Source organism: Phyllostomus discolor, chromosome 2 (assembly GCF_004126475.2).
Source record: "Phyllostomus discolor isolate MPI-MPIP mPhyDis1 chromosome 2, mPhyDis1.pri.v3, whole genome shotgun sequence".
Lineage (NCBI taxonomy): Eukaryota > Metazoa > Chordata > Mammalia > Chiroptera > Phyllostomidae > Phyllostomus > Phyllostomus discolor.
Window position 1 is genome coordinate 150,044,409 of NC_040904.2, and position 18,431 is coordinate 150,062,839.

General features: G+C 44.8%; 1 protein-coding gene across 1 annotated transcript in view; it reads right to left on the minus strand.

The window, feature by feature from the left end:
• Nucleotides 1–1,382: 1,382 nt before the first annotated feature.
• The window catches only part of MYRFL (myelin regulatory factor like), an 89,753-nt gene continuing 72,704 nt past the window's right edge, over nt 1,383–18,431 (minus strand). The window contains 10 exon segments of the mRNA XM_028532034.2: nt 1,383–1,484; nt 1,598–1,671; nt 2,002–2,122; nt 4,630–4,704; nt 6,645–6,732; nt 7,301–7,363; nt 13,941–14,123; nt 14,244–14,302; nt 14,385–14,459; nt 17,011–17,096. Coding sequence (XP_028387835.1) covers nt 1,397–1,484; nt 1,598–1,671; nt 2,002–2,122; nt 4,630–4,704; nt 6,645–6,732; nt 7,301–7,363; nt 13,941–14,123; nt 14,244–14,302; nt 14,385–14,459; nt 17,011–17,096 — 912 coding nt within the window. The 3' untranslated portion in view covers nt 1,383–1,396.

Here is an 18,431-nt window from a genome sequence, read left to right on the forward strand (position 1 = left end):
TGAAAAGATAATTTGTTACTTCTGGTTCCCAAGGGGAGGAGACATGCCATCCCTCCAGGGCGACACTGGGAAGTACCATGGTTTGTCAGGACACAGAGGAAAAGGGAAGAACTAAGGGCAAGAGCCTTTATTGTGGTTTTCACAGGGAGGAATGGGGGAGCAGGAGAAATAGGCCTAAGACTGGCTAGTCTGAATAATTTCACAAGGCTCTGGGATATAGGGGCTGTGCCTGGTTGCTGGGTGCGTGGCCCTGGGGCGATTAGGGCAGGTGGACTGTGATAACCTGACAAAGAGGTGGTTGGTGTGTGGGCTCTGGATTGGCTGGGTTATATTTGAAAGGCACTGATGGTCAAGTTGTTTACCACTGTCTCTAGGAATTGGCTGACCCTGGGGCAGTCCAGGGTCAGCAAGACCTTAAGATGTCAAAATGTCAGAATACAGAAAATAGAAGACATAGTGAACACATTCCAGCTAGAGGATTTCTGTCCATTCTAGCTTGGGAAAGGCATATAAATCTACCCATAAGCCAGGTAGACATATCCAAAGCTAATGCAGCTATGAAGAACTGGGATGGGCCTTAATGCCCTGTCACAGAACCCCTCGTGTGAAGAGGAAAAACAAAAACAAAAAAAAAGGAAAAGAAAAAAGTCAATGACCCCTGGAAAATCAAGTGCAACTGTCCAGGCCTAGATTGCTTGGAGAGCCTATAAAGACTTGTCACAAGCTACAGCTTCCCTCTTTGCAAGAGTGCAAATCCCAGTGCCCAAAACTTTAGTGTCCATCAAATATTACAAAGTAGAGTTGCAACTATTTCTCTTAAATCCATTTGATTAGCCATGTATCTTCTGTAGTGTGGCCTGTGTAGTACACACGCACACACGCACACACATGAACACACACATAGCACTAGTTTGCCGCAATGTGAGTGCAGCATCAGACACCACACACCCCTCGAGCCAACACACGCCGTATTGCAGGTTCTCAGGTCTATGTTTAGTGGACCTAAGTGCAGACAGCTGAATGGGCCTTCTTGTTTTCTCCAAAGCTCTGAAATCTATGAAGACAAAGTAAAGCTGGACTTGCCTATTTTGACTTCACAGCTTCCTTAACACCAGAAGCAGTATTTCCAAACCCAAGCACGCTGATACGCCCAGGAAATGTCTTCTTCATGGTCATGGCAAAGTCAAGCCCATGTTATCCCAAGTTTCAGCAAACACTTTATTCTCCTCATCGATGTCTCAAAACTGTCAGAAGCCAAAGGCTGATAAGTCCTTTGGCCAGAAATGTGGGTGTTTTACAAAAAGAAGAAAGAAGTTGGTTATACAGATATGAGGTTCTGTTAGCTGTATTTCTGAGTATTTTTTCTTGGCAAAGTCCCCAACCAGACTTGAACAAATTAGGCACAGTGTTGATAGAAATAAAAGAAGTAACCTGTAAAGAAGATCCCAGCAAAATAAGGGTCCGTTGAACAGTCAGATAAATCCTGTCAGAACAGGAGAAAACAGAGAATTATTAATGTGAGAATTGACTGTAGTTAAAGTGTATTTATTTATTTACTTTCCTCACTGAAAAGTCAAAAAAAAAATAAAGCTTACCAGGTGCAGCTACACGGAAATGGTATGCGCTCTCGAAGAACCGGGCTGCAGGGAGGCTCCAAATGTGCTGATCTCCCTAAATAATGAATGAAAGGGAGATCCATTTCACAGCCAGGTTTCACACTGCTCTGGAAACCTGCAGGCTGAGAAAGCATTTCTTTGACTACTGTAGGAGAGGTATCTGTGACATCAGCTTTTGATAAGAATGGCTAGGACAGTCTGCAGCTTCTGAAAGATGCACTGAAGACGCTGAGCAACGGCCAGGGGCCAGGGTCAGCCATCAGGGGAAACCCTGGCATGTGGCTTTCGGCAACTCTCTCTTCGTAGGGGGCAGAGGCTGCACCACAATTCTACACACATGTCTCCTGGGACGAGGGTGTGATGGCGAGGAGCCAGAAAACATTACCTGCTTCGTCTCCTGGGAGACTTCTCCGTAGTTCCACACCCCTTTGGCTTCTCTTTCCCTCTGGAAACATATATTTCCAAGGGTGAATCTGCACTGGAAGACTATCAATGGCTCTGCTGTGCTTCAAAAAGACAAAGGAAAGAAAGGGCAGGTGGAAAAGTAGCTGCCACCTCCTACCAGGCTACACTTTAATAAGAGGGAACATAATATCTTGGAAATCCATTCGAGGTTCCCAATACGCATTTTATTACACGAAGCTCACTGAGGCCAGTATGCTAGCTCACATCTCATTATCACAGAAAGAAATTCAATCTCAGCTGATTCCTGCTGTGGACGGAATGTTCGTGCTCTCCCAAATTCGTAGATTGAAATCCTAACCTCCAGTGGGATAGGGCGGAGCCTTCCCTAGTGAAACTCGTGCTCTTGTGAAAGGGACCCCAGAGCACTCTCACCCCTCTGCCAGGTGGAGACACAGCGAGACGACCATTCATGAACCAGGACGCAGCTCCTCACTGGACACCAAATCTGCCGGTGCCTCGACGAGGGACTGCCCAACCTTCAGAGCACCAAAAAATAGTGGTTTGTTGTCTAAGCCACCCAGCCCATGCTACTTGTGTCATCACAGCCAAACTACTGAGGTACCTAAAACCTAACCCCATGATTTAAATTACCTCAATGTCGTAACTTCTCTCCATAGATTGTACAATAATTTGGGGCTGTATTCCTTCCCTTTCCACTGCAGCTAAATATGCATCTGTCTGAAGTTTCCAGGACTTCAGACTCTGCAAAATCCTGCTCAGGGCAGATTTGGTTTGAAGCAGCAAGGCTAACAAACACAGGGAGGGACAAGGGGGTGAGACCCATCGGAAGTGACCGGGCTTTAGAGCCATCAGACGGAAGGCCTGCAGAAAAGAGTCGTTTTCTCCGGAGGTCGGCCCATTAGTCATCACCAAGAAGACGAGATTCATCTGTGTTTGGAAAGAATCTTTCTGCACAAGTGGGACAGACAACCTAGAATCTCATTTGAGCCTCTGCATTATTTTAAAATCACCCGTTTTGGAAAAATGGCCACCTTAGTGGTTCAAGATGAATCTTCTGCCACTTCAGGAGATTTACCATTTAAGCTCATTTCCCTCCCCTGAAGCTAGGTGTGAATGAGGAAATGCTGTTTCAGGTTACTCAGGGAGTGCTAGAGAATAGTAGTACATTTAGTTCATAAGAATGGTACATTTAGCCTTTGCTCTGCCTTGAATTATGGTGGGTTCTGAGTCATGAAATACTAGCTGCTGGAAACAAACCTTTCCAAGGCAAGCCGGGTTGGGGGAGAGGGGGTGAGAGTCATTAGCTCATTGTAGAAGCAGAGCCAATGAGAGAGGCGTCTGCAGCCTGAGCGAAACAGAGGAAGAGACAGGGTGGAAGGAATGATGGAGAAGGAGCAACAGAGCTGGGGAAGCAGAGGAAGGGAGGGGAGGGCAGAGGAAAGGGAAAGAGAGAGGAAAAGAAGGGGAGAAAGGAGGGGACGTGGAGGAAGCAGGAAAGAAGAAACTAAACTCACGAGACACAAAATGGAAACCATCTATCTTCACAGTAGGAAGTAGCTCCTTGCATACTTTTTGAGTGAAGTGGCTCAAAAGTCTTAAAGTTCCATAATTAATTAAAATTGATAAGCACGGTTTTGTGATTTTGGAGGAAAGGGAGTCATAAGAAGAGCTCCCATTTGAGTGCCCGCTGTGTGTCAGGGAGGGGCAATGTTCTCACGCGTCTCATCTCATTGGGAAGGCAGGAAAAGGGGGCTGAGCTGGGAGCCCAGCTCCAGCTCCTACACAAGCTGAGTTTCATGATGGATGTTTTGACCTCTCAAGACCTGTGTTCCCATCTGAAAAATATAAACTAGAAAAAGCAATACCATCCTTGGAGGGTTATTGTGAGGATCAGATGACCCAGAACTAAAGTATACAGTGTCTGGCTGACAGTCTCTGCTTGGCAAACGATAGTTATTAATCTCACTATTATTAACAGTGACACCCACAGCTGCACTACTTGTTACGGTGTAACGTCAAACTCGTTTTAGAGGTGAATGAATGGTAGTTCAGACAGGATAAGTGGTTTCCCCAAGACTTACAGAACTAGTGAGTGGCAGAGACAAATCTGAACCCTGGTCTGCCCGGTGCCCAACTCTGACTCCGTTCTCTCACTCCTGGGGGCGGGGGAGAGGAGGTGGTGCGTGCATCAGCACTGCTGGCTCGAGCTCCCCACTGTGGGCCCCCCCTTCTCAGGGCCGTGCTCCCGCTCTCACTCTCGCTCTCGCCCCAGTTCAAAGGGACACAGCCAGGGGCAGTGTGCAGCTTGTGAGCAAGCACCAAACCCAAGGTCACTTCCCTTTGCAGGTGTGAGGACACAGCCTAGGGCCTTTCCAGCCCACTGGAGAGAGGCAGCCTGGAAGCTCCTGGCCTTCATTTTGCAAACCCCCCGTCCCGAGTTGCTCCGCCTCTCAACCCAACCGTTGCTGGGCGACAGGAACTGATAATTTTCCACCTCCCGACTTCCTGATCAAAGAGTAAAATAAATTCAGACTGGCTACTCAAACCCTAATAAAAATGGAATTGTTTTTTACAGCGATGCGCTTACTTGATTTTCAGAGAGAATTTGACATTGGTGGGTGCGTGCTTATTAACAGGAATATCGTAATTGTAATTTCCAGACCTAATTATAAACAAAATAAAACCTCAGATCAAAATATGCAGGAAATGTTTCAAAAGGCTTTTTGCTATTTATTATATACTACGTAGAGGAAAATATTCTATAATAAACACATAAAACCAAATTTAACATGGTGTAGTTTTATGTTTTTCAGAGACACACCTGTCAAATCACAAAGTGATTTCTTTCAGGCCTTAATATATGAAATATATATATACCACATCGGTTTACAGTTTGTCCGAACACACAGACACAGTGCCAAGTGCACAAAACTAAACACAAAGGAAATAACTTCAGTTCCCCCAAGGGAATACAGATTTCTGAAGACAAATGGGGCAAGGTCTTGAATTAACAGTTCCTCTGGAGAAGAGCGTTGGAAATGGTAAATGCCTGCTTCTCTACTGTCAACCTCTCCCTTTTAGGAAACATTAACAGGAAATATTTTGCACTTTCAGAACTTGAACCAACTAAAACTACTATAGTCCTAATGACTATACTCCACTTACTAGTGGAGATAATTGCAAGACAGAAATGCTTATACAGAGATTCCTTCCTCCACCTCTTTAAAGAGAGAAACTTGGGGAAAAGCGGGAGTTGCTACTGAAGTGAAAACTCTAGCAAAAAGGCTTATCATATCTAAGTTCTTACGAGCCAGTCAAATTTCAAATTCTATGCAGAAACAACTTAAAACCAGGTAAATGTGCACAATAGCCAGTCATTTTAGACTCTCCTTAATGAATACTAACAGTAAGTTGCTAAAAATGAGAACACAGAAGTAAAGGACAGAGACCTGCATCGGGGTCAGGAGAGCTGTGCTCCAGGGGAGGAAGCTCACTTAGGTAAATGGAATTCACTTCTGACCCCATGCCTCTGACCTCTGCACACTTCATGGCAGCCCACTCGGTCAATGAGAAAGGATATACAGGGAGAATAAACCTCTTGTCAAAGTTCTGGAATTTAAACCTGAGTCACCTTACTTTTCTTCATTATGTCACTCTACTGCATTAATTAATGTCTGCCCCTGGCTTTTCCAAGTTTCCTGAACCTCAGGCTCCTTAACGACAAAATGGGGATAAATAATACCAGCCTACAGGGATTGTGCGAGAACTCGATGAGATAATAAATATAGAGGTCATAAACACATCAAAAAGCACCATGCCATTTATTTTTAAGACTCGGGACCATCAACTGGAAGTCTAAGTTATATCAGGTTGAAAAGAAATAAGGCTCAGAATCCATAGGATTTGTGACACTAGTTTCAAAACATAGGGCCTTGTCTTTAACTTAGCAGGCATTTGGTAAATATTTATCAAAGAAAGAAAAAACCCTCCCATTCTTAATGCCTACTCTTGCACAGGGTGCTTGCTGAGGCCATTTGTACTCTATGCTCTAGGCCCACCATTAATTACCTCTACACAGGTGATACGCACACACTAGAGATGGCTGCTGCTGATAACTTTTCCAGTATATGGATTTTTTTCCCTCCTACCTGAAAAAGCTAAGATAAGCTACATTTTTCAGCAATTAAAATAATGACATCCCTTGCTATTTAAATATACAAACGTCAGCTCACTCATAACTTGAAGCCATTAGTGACAAAGTCTTTCTTGTCTATAAAATGGACTAGCAGTTCTGCACCTCAGGTTCATTCCTTCAGAAAGTCAGCCACAGAGCTTCCCCTACGCTTTGTGCTTTGGTGAACCCATTGAACCAGGAGACAGGGAACATTGGAGCAGTGGTTAATTGACCATTGGTAATACCAACTGTGCTTATAGCTCTCTCTCCCACCCTGTAACAACCTAACAAGTGTGCTTTCACTTAAGGCTCAGTGAAAACACACACAGATTTTACCATGTAGCTTTAGCTTTCATTCCAGTCTCAAAAACCCAGCTCCCTGAGTAAATTCCAGGAAAAAGTGGGGTGTAAAGGGGAGGCTTACCCACCCACAATGGAACCTTCTACTGCAATACCAACCATCTATTATTTGCTGGATTTCCAGAATCTGAATAGAACTGACAGTTGTATCGACCCCTGGATTGGGAAGATATAGAGAAAAGAAGTCAACCCTTCTGTAGAGGAAAAGAGTTGTGAGCTCTAGCAAAGTCCGGCTTTCAGAATGCAAATAAGAGTTTCCCAGATAAATTAATTTCATTTGCATTTAGATGGAAAAAGAAGGAGGAGAAGGGCAGGAAGAAGGCATTTTTGTTGTTATAGTCAACTTTAAGAAAACTAAAAAAAAAAATCCCAGGTTCCAACAGACAGCCTCATAGTATCCAAAAGAATTTTTGGACCCTGGAAGTCCTATTAAATTGAAATTTATTGAAAATGCTTTTGTAAATGAGAAAACAGACTAAAAATATAGTCAGAAGAATAGAAGAAAAGGGCAGGAAGTTCAAATAAATGGTCAACATCCATGGAGCTCGACCATTGCTTGTCTGGTAATGAGTGGCGTTTCTAATGCTCCCCTCACAGTCAGGCTGGCTTCAAGTGTGAAAGCAGAACCCATGGGTGTCTCTCCCTGTCCCTCACCCCAGTGACTACAGCTTGTAGTTGCCCTGCCTGGCTCCCCAGGTCAAAGAATAGAGTCTCTAAAACTTACAGTCACTCCCCAGGTCAGGGCTAGTTAGCTCATCTCCTGCCAAGAATGGCGTGTGTCTGTCTGCTGCGGAGGAAACAAGTCTGTCAGTCTTGAAAGCTTACTCAGGATGAGAAGAACCCCAGCGTGAGCTCTAGTTTGTCTCTGTCCATGGATGGTACCCCCACCCTTCTCTCACCCACCTTTCAGCCCATCCTATCCCTGCCACATTGCTTACAGAGGATTCTCACCTTCTCTGAGAAGTTGTCTGCTTTGAACTACATTGTGACCCCCCAATTCTCTTGTGTGAAATCCTGACCCCTTGTACTAAGAATATGTCTGTACATGTAGGTAGATCCTTTAAAGATGTGATCGCGTCAAGATGAGGCTGTTAGGGTGAGCCTCAACCCAACCTGACTGCTATTCTCATGAAAAGAGGAGATTCAGACAAAGAAGGTGCGTGTGTGGAGGAGAGACATTGTAAGGACACAAGGAGAAGCGGCCCCCTGTGAGCCAAGGGGAGAGGCCCCAGAAAAAGCCAGACCTGCCAACACCTTGATCTTGGACAGTGAGCCTGCAGAACTGTGAGAAACTACATTTCTGCTGTTTAAGTCACCTGGGAACCATATTTAGTTATGACAGTCCCAACAGACTGAGACACCATCCCAGGTGAGATCAATGAAGCTCACACCTCCCTCCTTTCTAATGCCACAGCATTTGTTATTGAATCTCCTATGTGGTGATCCATGGGTGGTGTATCATCACTATGCACAGGGCATGTCATCTCTATTCTCGACAACCCCACGAGAGGAAACCTCTACTAACAGTTTCTGAATCCTCTGTAGCTCTTGCATAACACGATCCACACAGGAATAAATCGAGCTGAAGGCAAGGACTGAAGAGAGGAGTCAGATCAGTGGGGTGGAACAGGAGCTCGCCTGTGGAAAAGGAAGCTGGGGAAGAGGGTGTGATCCATCATAGACAAAAAGGCATTTTAAATGCAGTTTTGAAAAGGTTACCATTCAGATGATTGTTATTAAGGCTATGGGAAAAAATATGTATCTTTTCAAAGTGGATAGTGAAAGCAATCATTTAGTGGGTTGCTAAACAAATCTAACAAAAAATTTAAAATTTTTTGCAGCATTTTTTTCATTTGCAGGTTTTTTCAAGTATTTGTACCCCTTATTGCATTTCTTTATTCACATTAAACAATATAATTTTATATTTGTCAATATAACTCTGGAGAAAATACAAAGACAGTAACCTCCTTTAACAAGAGATATAAGTTAATACCATGTATGCTGCTTTCTTTCATGGGAAGAAAAAAAAGGCACAATCTAAAACAAGTTTCTGTATGGAATTTCAGGATAGGAAGAAGCCAAAGCGACAGCGGACATTAGTTGGAGCCTTCACTCCTAAGTCTCTCTGTCCTGCCTAGTACCTCCCACTCCAGGGGGGTGGTACTTGTCTGCTCACCTGACTGTGAGCTTCTGCAAGACTGATCTTCTTCACTGTTGTATCCTCACACAAGGCTAGGCTCAGCTGGGGGTGCTAATAAATATTTGTGGGAGTGCGGAAGGGAGACAAGGGAAGACCAGTCAAATACCCTCTAGGAAAATGTTTCCTCTTGCACACTTAAAGGAGAATTCCCAGAAATGGGTGTAGAGGGATGCTGGCGATGGGCGTGGGGAGCTGAGCTCCTTCACCCTGTCAGCGAATGGCAGTGAGACAGAACTCAAAGGCAAGGCAAGTTTCCCAAGCATCCTCTCCAGCACGATGCTTTCGATGAAGAAGGAATGATCTTGATACAGGAAGATTTTCTAGAAAATTGAATATTTATTTCCCTTTAAATATAAATGTATGTGCTATCTAAAAATGCCTCCAGATTGCTTGGATTCCAGCTATTCCAATAATAATTTTCAAGCACATGTCTCCTGCTCTGAGTTTTCTTGTGATTGCTTCCACAGAAGGCTGCGAATTTACAAGGCAAATGAGGCAGAAAGAGAAGGGGAAAGCAGAACCTCTCCATCCCTCTGTTTTCTTCCCCTCTCTTTTGTTTTACTTTCTTGTGGAATTTGCAGGAAAGGGACTCATTGTAAGTTCTATAAGTAGAACTACAGAGCTGCCTCACTTCCACAGCACCGACTTCTTAGGTTCCTGAAGACTAGAACCCAATGATAGGATTTAGTATCTGGTAACAGTTTTTTTTTTAACAGTAAAAAAATGAGAAGTTGAGGAGAGATCATTTTGCATATTTAGAATGACAAAAATAGATTTTGAAAAGCAGGATTGGAAATACCAAATTTTAAATCTCCTATAAAACACCTCCAATTTGTCACTTCTCTGAGACAAAAACAAAAACAAAAACACACAACCCACTATTCAATTCTGAAAGGCTGGTTATTAAAAAACCATAAATGCTCCTGTTGTCATTCATGAATGGCTCTCACTTTATACATGCCTTCCAGCAATATTCACTATAACCCTAATATACATTCCCTACGGTTTTCATTGCTCAGTTGAAGGTATATTTCAAAATCAGTGGATAAGATCTCTCCATAAGCTAAATTAGAAGCTCCTGGAGAGAAGATGGAAGGTGGCATCCACCCGAAGGATGCCTTGTTGCGGTAGAACCGCGCTGCTGGCTGAGCCCAGCACAGCCCCCGCCCCCTCCTTCCTTCCTGACTGAACCAGACTCAGGCCAAGAAAAAAGCCAATAAGCCCAACTGTTCGATGACCGAGTCCTTTAACACAGGGAACCATTTTCTTTTGACCATTTGCTCTTCTTAGAATTCTGGTCTCCAAAACAAAATAAACATGAATTCCAGGTGCCTTTTTGCTTTGTGAGATTTTTTTAAAATCTTCACCAAATCTCTACAAATCTGTAACACTTCCTAGATTCTCCCCCCACCCTACACGCACGGGCCCTTTACTTAACGTCTAACTCTCTTTATTTAAATCTTAATTGGTTCCATAGAATAAAATCTAGTCCAGTTGGTTCCTCAGAGTAGAAGTTCAAAACACCCACTTTCCTCTTCCGGAGTAGACTTACCCAGACCTTTTGTTAAATGGGGAGAGGAGGGGTAACCTTTCTGAAAGACACAGACACACAATCAACTTAGGCCCAGAGGAAGAATCATGGCCTGTGTTCAGCACATCATAAAAATGCTGATTTTTCTTCACTTCTTTTACTAGCAGTTTTACCCCTCAGGAAGGAGGCTCATGAACGTGTTCTGGGAGCTTGGTAAATGGTTATGTAGTGACCTTCATCCCACTGAGAGATTTTGCAAGCTTTTTTTTTCAGCCCTGGAATTTGTTTTTTATTTTTATTCCTTAATTTCTAATTGGTCTTCAATGTTTCAGAAACGACTGGTTGAAAACAATGTTTGCCTGGCTTTTTCCTCTTTTGGATTTAGGACCCCCAGTGAGCTCTGGTTCCCAACAGAGGGAAAACTGCAGCAGAAGAGAAGTGCCTTTCCTCAGGCCAGCATTGTCACACACCACACACATCTCAATGGCTACAGGCAAACTTGGGTGGTGGTTGCTGAAAGGGCTTTTGAAAGCCACAGCGGGAACACTTTCTGCCTCGCCCAGAGTTGATCCCAGCCATATGCACACACTGTGCCTGGGGAAACGGTGGCGGAATGGGAAAGAGCCCAACGTGGGGGACCCGTTCCAGTTCCCGCTAGGAGAGTGACTGCAGGGCCTCAAGCAAGGCCCTGGGCCTCCGTGTCTGTAAAAGGCTGGCATGAGTTACAGGCTCTCCTGGCCTGAGGACTTCAGAATTTCAAGTGATTTCACAAAGTGCATGTGTCTGTGCTCTGGAAAAGTGACACCCCTGCCATAGACTGGCAATGTTTGCAAATGTCGCCATTGGATTAACAACAACAACTAATTAAAAGTTTAACTGAGTTTCTACTTACCTTCTCCCTCAACATATGTTCTCAGCCAAATCATTGTAAAAGTATAATGAATTAATAACGCATTCTTGGGGGTCAGAGTGCCACCGGTACAGCTGCTCTGACATTCTGTGACTGCCCATCCCCCAAAGCTTTCAGGTTTCCTGGAGGTGAAAGTACACAGTACATTTATGTTCTTTCCATTTTTCTCCACTTGAATGAGGGAAGAGGGAACAACTTTTCCAGCGAATCAGGGAGCCGGGTAAAGCAGAGCTTAACTCACTTTCAGCCGAGAAGCTGACAGTCCTGTCTAAGACCACACAGCCAGCCATCAGAGCAGCTCTGCTTTCTTCAGGAGCCTCTTCAGCGTCTCCCACGTGAAGGAGAGGTAAGATGAGCAGACACTCACTGTCCCGGCCAAGAGAGCGACGAACCTGCCGATGAAGAGCTGGCGGCTACAGCAGTGAGTTTGCTCAAAGGTCAAGGAACTTCGAAAATGACAAATGGATCGATCGTCCATGACCTCTTTCTAGAGAGAGTCTGCTGTGACCAATATTTCTCTCATAGGTAAACAGTCTCTTCTGAGGGTCACTCTTGGCACAGGACACCAAGTGTCCCCAAGGTGGACTCCTAAGGTAAGAAAAGGATTCAGCAGCCACAAGGTTTCACGTGCTTTCACCAGGGATGGCAGCTTTGGGTGTGTAAAGCTGTTGAGAACGATGACTGAAACAAATTCCTCTCTTCAAATGGAACCTTTATCCTCACCCTATAGTGATGCATGTTTCCCGGTTCAATCGGAAACCGCTTTCATGAGAACATGGCCTCCTGGAGGTGTGGGGAAAACCCTCTGTGCAGCGGCTTCCTCGTTAGAAAAACGGGATAATAACTGCCTGTCTTTTAGGCTTGTAAAGATTAGAGGACTTATTTACATTGACCACTTAAGACAGCGCCTTGCACACAGTAAACATTTCATTACGTGAAGATGATGGTGATTTGTAAAAGTTACTTACTCGAGGCTAGGATAAGAAATAATATCAAAAGGAAAAAAGAAAGTACATTGTCACCCCCAAAACTTCCACCACTGACCATATTCCACGTGTCAGTCACTAGGACTGCTCAAAACTTTCAGTTCCTCTTCTCCCCGATGCACGTGCCATCTGCATTCCCCCCAACTGCTTTGAAATTAGACATGACCAAGGTCACTTGTTGTTAGCATAGCGTCCTAACAAGCTATACCAACACTACTTATTGCTATTATTTGCATCATCATTATTAGTATTTTAGACACTTAACATGTGTGTTTAGATTTCTAAAAACAGTAGTAAATTAGCATACATTTGGATATATTGTATTTGATCTTACTGAGATAATTACACCTTTAGCCCTTGTTCAAGTTTCCATGTTTTCTTTAACATAAAATTCTGTTTCTTAAAAAGCATCTCTGCCCTGGCTGGTGTGGCTCAGTGGATTGAGTGCTGGCCTGAGAACCAAAGGGTCGCTGGTTTGATTCCCAGTCAGGGCACATGCCTGGGATGCGAGCCAGGTCCCTGGTTGGGGACATGCGAGAGGCAACTAATCAATGCATCTCTGGAACATCGATGTTTCTCTCTTTCTCTGTCTCCCTCCCTCCTCCCCTCTCTGAAAGTAAATAAATAATTTTTTTAAAAAGCATCTTTGCGTGTGTGCATGCATATGTCTGTGCATGCGTGTCTAGGAGGAAGAAGAATTTCCATTCAGAAAATGGAATGCCAATCTTGTGTTTTCCATTGATTTAAAGCTTACCCTGCACTCATTATAATTTCTAAAGCCTTTTGCATTTACCCTGTTGGGTTTGGGCAGAGAGCCCAGATGCTACATCATTTTTTAAGTTCTAAGTGAGCCAGAAAAAAAAAATCCACCCATCCACACGTGATTACTTCAGTTGTGCAACTATTGCTATCTTTGTTGGCAGCAGACAAATGAGACCCTTTCACTTGAATCAATCAAAACTTCATCTTCAGGCAGGGAGTTCAATACATTCATGCATGGCTTAACAATGGGAATATGTTCTGAGAAATGTGCTGTTAGGTGATGTCACTGTTACGAGAACATCACAGAGTGCACTTGCACAAACCCAGATGGCATAGCCTACTCCACACCTGGGCTGCATGGCATGGCCTACTGCTCCAAGGCTACAAACCAACATGAGATTAAACCCAGCATAAGAGAAGGTGAAGCAATCAAGAGACATGGTAAATATGAGATGAGTGAGGTTGCTCCCCAAGTAACATGGCACGTTGGTTTACAGAAAACTTTTTTTATATGTAGAAAGAGTACACTCTAAAATAATGAAAAAAATATAGTCTAGTAAATTCATAAACCAGTAACATAGTCATGTATTAGCATTATCAAGCATTTCGTGCTGTGTGTAGTTTTCTGGGCTATACTTTGATATGACTGGTGGTGCGGCAGGTTTGTTCACACCAGCCTCACCACAGACAAATGAGCAATGAGTTGCCCTACAACACTATGAGGTCACTAGGTGACAGGAATTTTTCAGCTCCATTATAATCTTATGGAACCACCATTTATATGAGGTTACTAGTTGGCTTTATTATAAATGATTGCAAGGTTGTTTCTTTGTGTTTTTAAAGATCTCACCTTCTTAAATAGAAGAGTAGAATCATTATCTGGAACTATTGAGAGATGATTCAGGTAAATATTGACAAAGGAAAAAAACACTTCAGGTTCAAAGCTCTAGTTGTTTCTCTTTGAACATCATTTACCTGCCCATAACCTCTGATGAGGTTCCATTTCCTTGGACTGTCTTCACACAGGACTGGAGAGGATTCTTCTTGTTCCCCAGACGGGACAGCAATAGATCTCCCGACGTGGCAGGATCTCACAGAAAGTGATTGCTGGAATTTGGAAGAAGGATTCTGTGGCAGCCAGAGACGTCATCGTAGGCACTGCACAGCATGGGGCAGAGGGTGAAGGGGAGACATGGTCAACCTGACAGGCAAGTTCTTCTGTGCACAATTCACATGAAACGCAGGCTGGGTTTGAGGTGAGGAATGTGCAGCTCTTACCTGAGGAGGAGGAGGTGGCTGTGGGCAGCAGGGCCGGCTCCTGAGAGCTTGTGATATTGATGAAAAGGGGTAATGGAAGGATTCATGAAAGAGGCCTTCAAGGGTCCTTCCCCCAGAGGAAAGCAAGACCAGAAGTCTCACCTCGGGAGGAGACTTGGGTCACGTCGGTCTTGATCTTTCAAGCTAAGTATGTAAAGGGAGACTATCATCAAGGCACTGTTTAAAAAATAATGAGACAGTATCATGTGGAAGATTTGATTCCAGACATATCTCTCACAACCGACTGGGCAGAGATGCATGCACACAGGCCACGCAGAGGAGGGTGGAGGGGCGGCCACGTTGGACAGAAGTGCAGTGGAAACCAGCCCAGTGATGCTTCTCTGCTCTGGTGAGAAAAACCCTCATCCTCCTGGAGCTCAGGGGCTCCTGGGGTAGTCCACACAGATGGATTTTTCCACAGAGCAGCCCCCTGGCCCTGGCAAGCTGTTTCAAAAGCGCCTGTCACTAGTGGAAGATTACAAGAGGAAGCGTGTAAATGGCTGGAGGCAGCCCTCTGCTCCCGGCAGTAAAAAGTCAGAGCGAAGTTCACATCCCACTGGTGGAGGGTGTCCACATGGGGTCGTGGGGGGATAAGAGGAGGCTCAGGTTCAGTCAATTGTGGATGCCAATGCCTTTGGCCACCGCTGACACCTGCCAGCTGCCTGTCTTTTCAGAGCACAATATGCCAAATTGGACAGAAGAAGGAAAAAAATGCAGTAAAGCATCCATTTCCATACTACATGGCTTCAACATAATGAGTGTGTCTTTCCCCTCTAATGAACAGAACTTATATAGCCAAATGGAAGCTTTCCTTAAAGGTTCTGAGCTTTGGGAAATTATTCCCAATGATGCTCATGTATCCAAACACTTAGCATTTTCCTCTTCTGGGTGGGAATGAGGGGTCTAAAACCCACTCACGAGTCACACAAGAAACTCTCCTTGGTGAACTTTCAACCCCACTGCGTGCTGGGTCTGACACAGGGTGACCAGACTCGATTTCCTGCTGGTTTGACTTCACACCTGATTCTGTAGACTCATCTCCTCATTATTTTATTCCCCATCAAAGGTGGTGGATTTCCATCATTAAATATACACAAAGTATGTGCCATGTGTTTGAATTCCACTCATAAAGCAGCACTTCCCAGAGTGTTCTTAGCAGCGGTGGGGTCCTGCGCAGCAGGCACAGCCCGGCCTGGGAGGAGGCTGCTGAGCCCCCAAGGCGCCACCAGGCGGACTCTGACAACTGCTTGTTGTGGTCCAGTCTCCCTTACTTGGTTCTCCCACACCCCCTATCTTCTGTGTCCCTGTTACTAACCCTTAAACACTCTTTCTGATTTGTCTCTGGCATCTGCTTCAACGCATAACCCAGAGAACTTCTAGAATCGCAGAATAAATACATGCCCATTGGCTGCTTTCTTTGGGGGCAAACTCTGGCTCTGCCCCTTCTGAGGTAGCCCACAGGTCACAAACAGGGTAGTAAACCTAATCCCTCCCATATGTGGTCTCCGTGGTCAACACTATTGGAATCCGTAAGATCGAATAAGCACGTTTCAAAAGCAGCTTTTTTGCATCAAACTCAGACTCCCAGGAGCCTTTCCCTGGGTTTTCAGGGGAACACGCAAACCTAGAAAATGCCATGTGTCTGTGGAGGTGTGTGCTCACACTCTCCCAAGCCGGGCATCCCAGAAGAACACAAGCTCACTTAGAAGAGTGAGAAAAGTGAAACGGCTTCGAAGAAGAATTCTGGGCCAAATCCTTGGGGATGCCTCCCACAGTGGCCAGGGGCAAGAGGGGGATTAACATGGTGAGGGGAGACATGCAGGCAGAGGCCCACTCTGTCTCCTAGAGCAGGAACCGCTTCCCATGGAGCAGGGCCCCTGGCATGTCGCTTCCTTTCCCTCTGAGGACGAGCATCTCCCCTGAGACGAGCCAGAAGCCAGTCCTTTCCCACACTAACAAAGCATTTTTCAGGGGATAGATAAATATCCCTTTCACCATGTGAATAGTCAGACTGAAAACAAGAAGGCCCAGAGGACAGAGGCAAGATGACCAGGGCCCAGAGGCTGAGGGGCCATCCCAGCAGCAGGATGAGCCCGAAGGCCAGAGGCCAGAGAAGACAGACCTCTGCCTCCCAGGAAGGGCTGACCCCTCGTCCTGGCAGAGGAGGGATAGCAGTCGAAAGGAACCCAGTGCTTGCCTGGCAAATACTTTAGAACATACCGTATTTGTTTGCTTTAACTACTAGTCCATTTGGCTGCAATTTCATCATATTGCACATCTTGGAGTAACCTCATAATCCTTTGGTGTGAAGCCTCTAGTGAAGGATCTAGAAGAATCCCACTAAATGTGAATGTTCAGTGCACAGTAGATTGTACTTGATTGCTCACTCGCTCTTTTCTGCCACATAGACTAACGGATTTGAGAAAGTTATTGGCAAGACTAAACACACACACACATAAAAGGCACAGTAGGCTGTTAAAAAATATCAGTTAACTGAAAAAAAAATCCTTCATTCCACATTTAAGTGTGGAAACCTGTGCTGCTTTTCTTCCAAGTAGGATTCTGTAAAAGGCTCCCTCACCTCCAAGCTGCATCAAAGGTCACTGTGCAGTTTAAAGGGAGCCTTGTCTTCAAACTAAATAAAAGGTCAGGCTTCGGTTCACAAGTGAGAAAAGGAAGATGGGAAGAAAAGGAGCTTCACGGAGCATAACATTGAAGTTTTTCTTACCCAAATGCCATCACAGCAATGAGAGTGATAGCCACAGTCTGGGACACCCAGGTGGGACACCACCGTTTTCTTCCTGCAGAATAAACCTGTGAAAGGATTCAGTCTTGATCAGTGATGAAGCAGCAACGCTGAGAGGAGGGCACCTGAGGCATCACTCTCAGCGGGGGGCCTGCTGCTCCCTCGGGGTGGCTGGTGTGCCCCCTTCAGCCTGTGTCTCCCTCCTCTTCCCTGTCCCCCTGAAAACAAAGCTCTCTCAAACCCATCTCAGCTCCCTCCTTTTCCTTGACACTCCAGGTTACAGGGATCTCTCCTTCTCCCTTACGTCCTGGGGGATGACGGTCTGTGCCTTCCGCTTAGCCTTTTTCTTGAAGCTTTATGAGAGAAGAGGAACTAACACACAAGATACTGTCAGAACCCAAATTTCCACCTCTTTTAGTAAAATACTTTTCAAAATTGAAAGGTTTTTAAGACATGATAGAATGAATCCCAGTGGCAGAATGTCAGGCATCATGCAGACCGTGGAGAAGTTTTTGGTGGCGTGAAATAGTGCCAAACCAAATCTGACACATCTAATTCTGTCACCTGTTTTAAGGGACAGTGCTGGACCTGTGCCTTATTTATCCGCTCAACAAATATTCATAAAGCACTAATATGTAGAATACCATGGGGATATGAAAACAAGTAAATCGCAGTCTCTAGGAAGTGACCGAGACAAAGCTGTAGGACTGCTGCGTGTTGGCATGAAGACTTGCATGTGGGGAACGGACCAAGGATGGCAGGACAGACAGCTGTGCCATATCCGGGAAATCTGGCTGAAAAGATAGCAGGCTTTCTGTCCCTGTAAATCAGGTGCTCCTTAAATCTGAGTTTTCCTACTAATGCTGGGAGGAGTGTTATGTTTTCTTCCTCCTGGGGGAACAGGGTAGAATTATGCTTTTGAACAGAAGCAAATTGAAGGATGGTGGTAGTTAAGAAATAGCTTTAAATTGGTCTTTGTTTGAATTTCTCAAATACTAATAATGGTGAACACATATACAGCTCTTATCATGTGCCATAAATTCCTCTGAATGTTTCACACATACTGTTTTTGTTCATCTTCACAATAATCCTCAACAATCCTGTGAGGCAGGTAGTGTTACTACTGTTTTCAAGAAGAGGAGAATGAGGCCCAGGAAGGCTAGCCTCCTCACCCAAGGTCACATAGCTAGTAAGTCACAAAGGCAGGGTATGAACGGAGCAACATTTGGCTCAAGAATCTGTGCTTTTAACCACGATGCTATGCTGCCTCCATTCTTCTGTCTGTAAAAGAAGGAAATACCCTACAACTTAGATATTGCTATCATTCAAAAGGTCCTCACGGCTTACCAAATGAACTCCTTGACCTGGCAATCCGGAAACTGAGCCTAACCGGTATTTTCAGC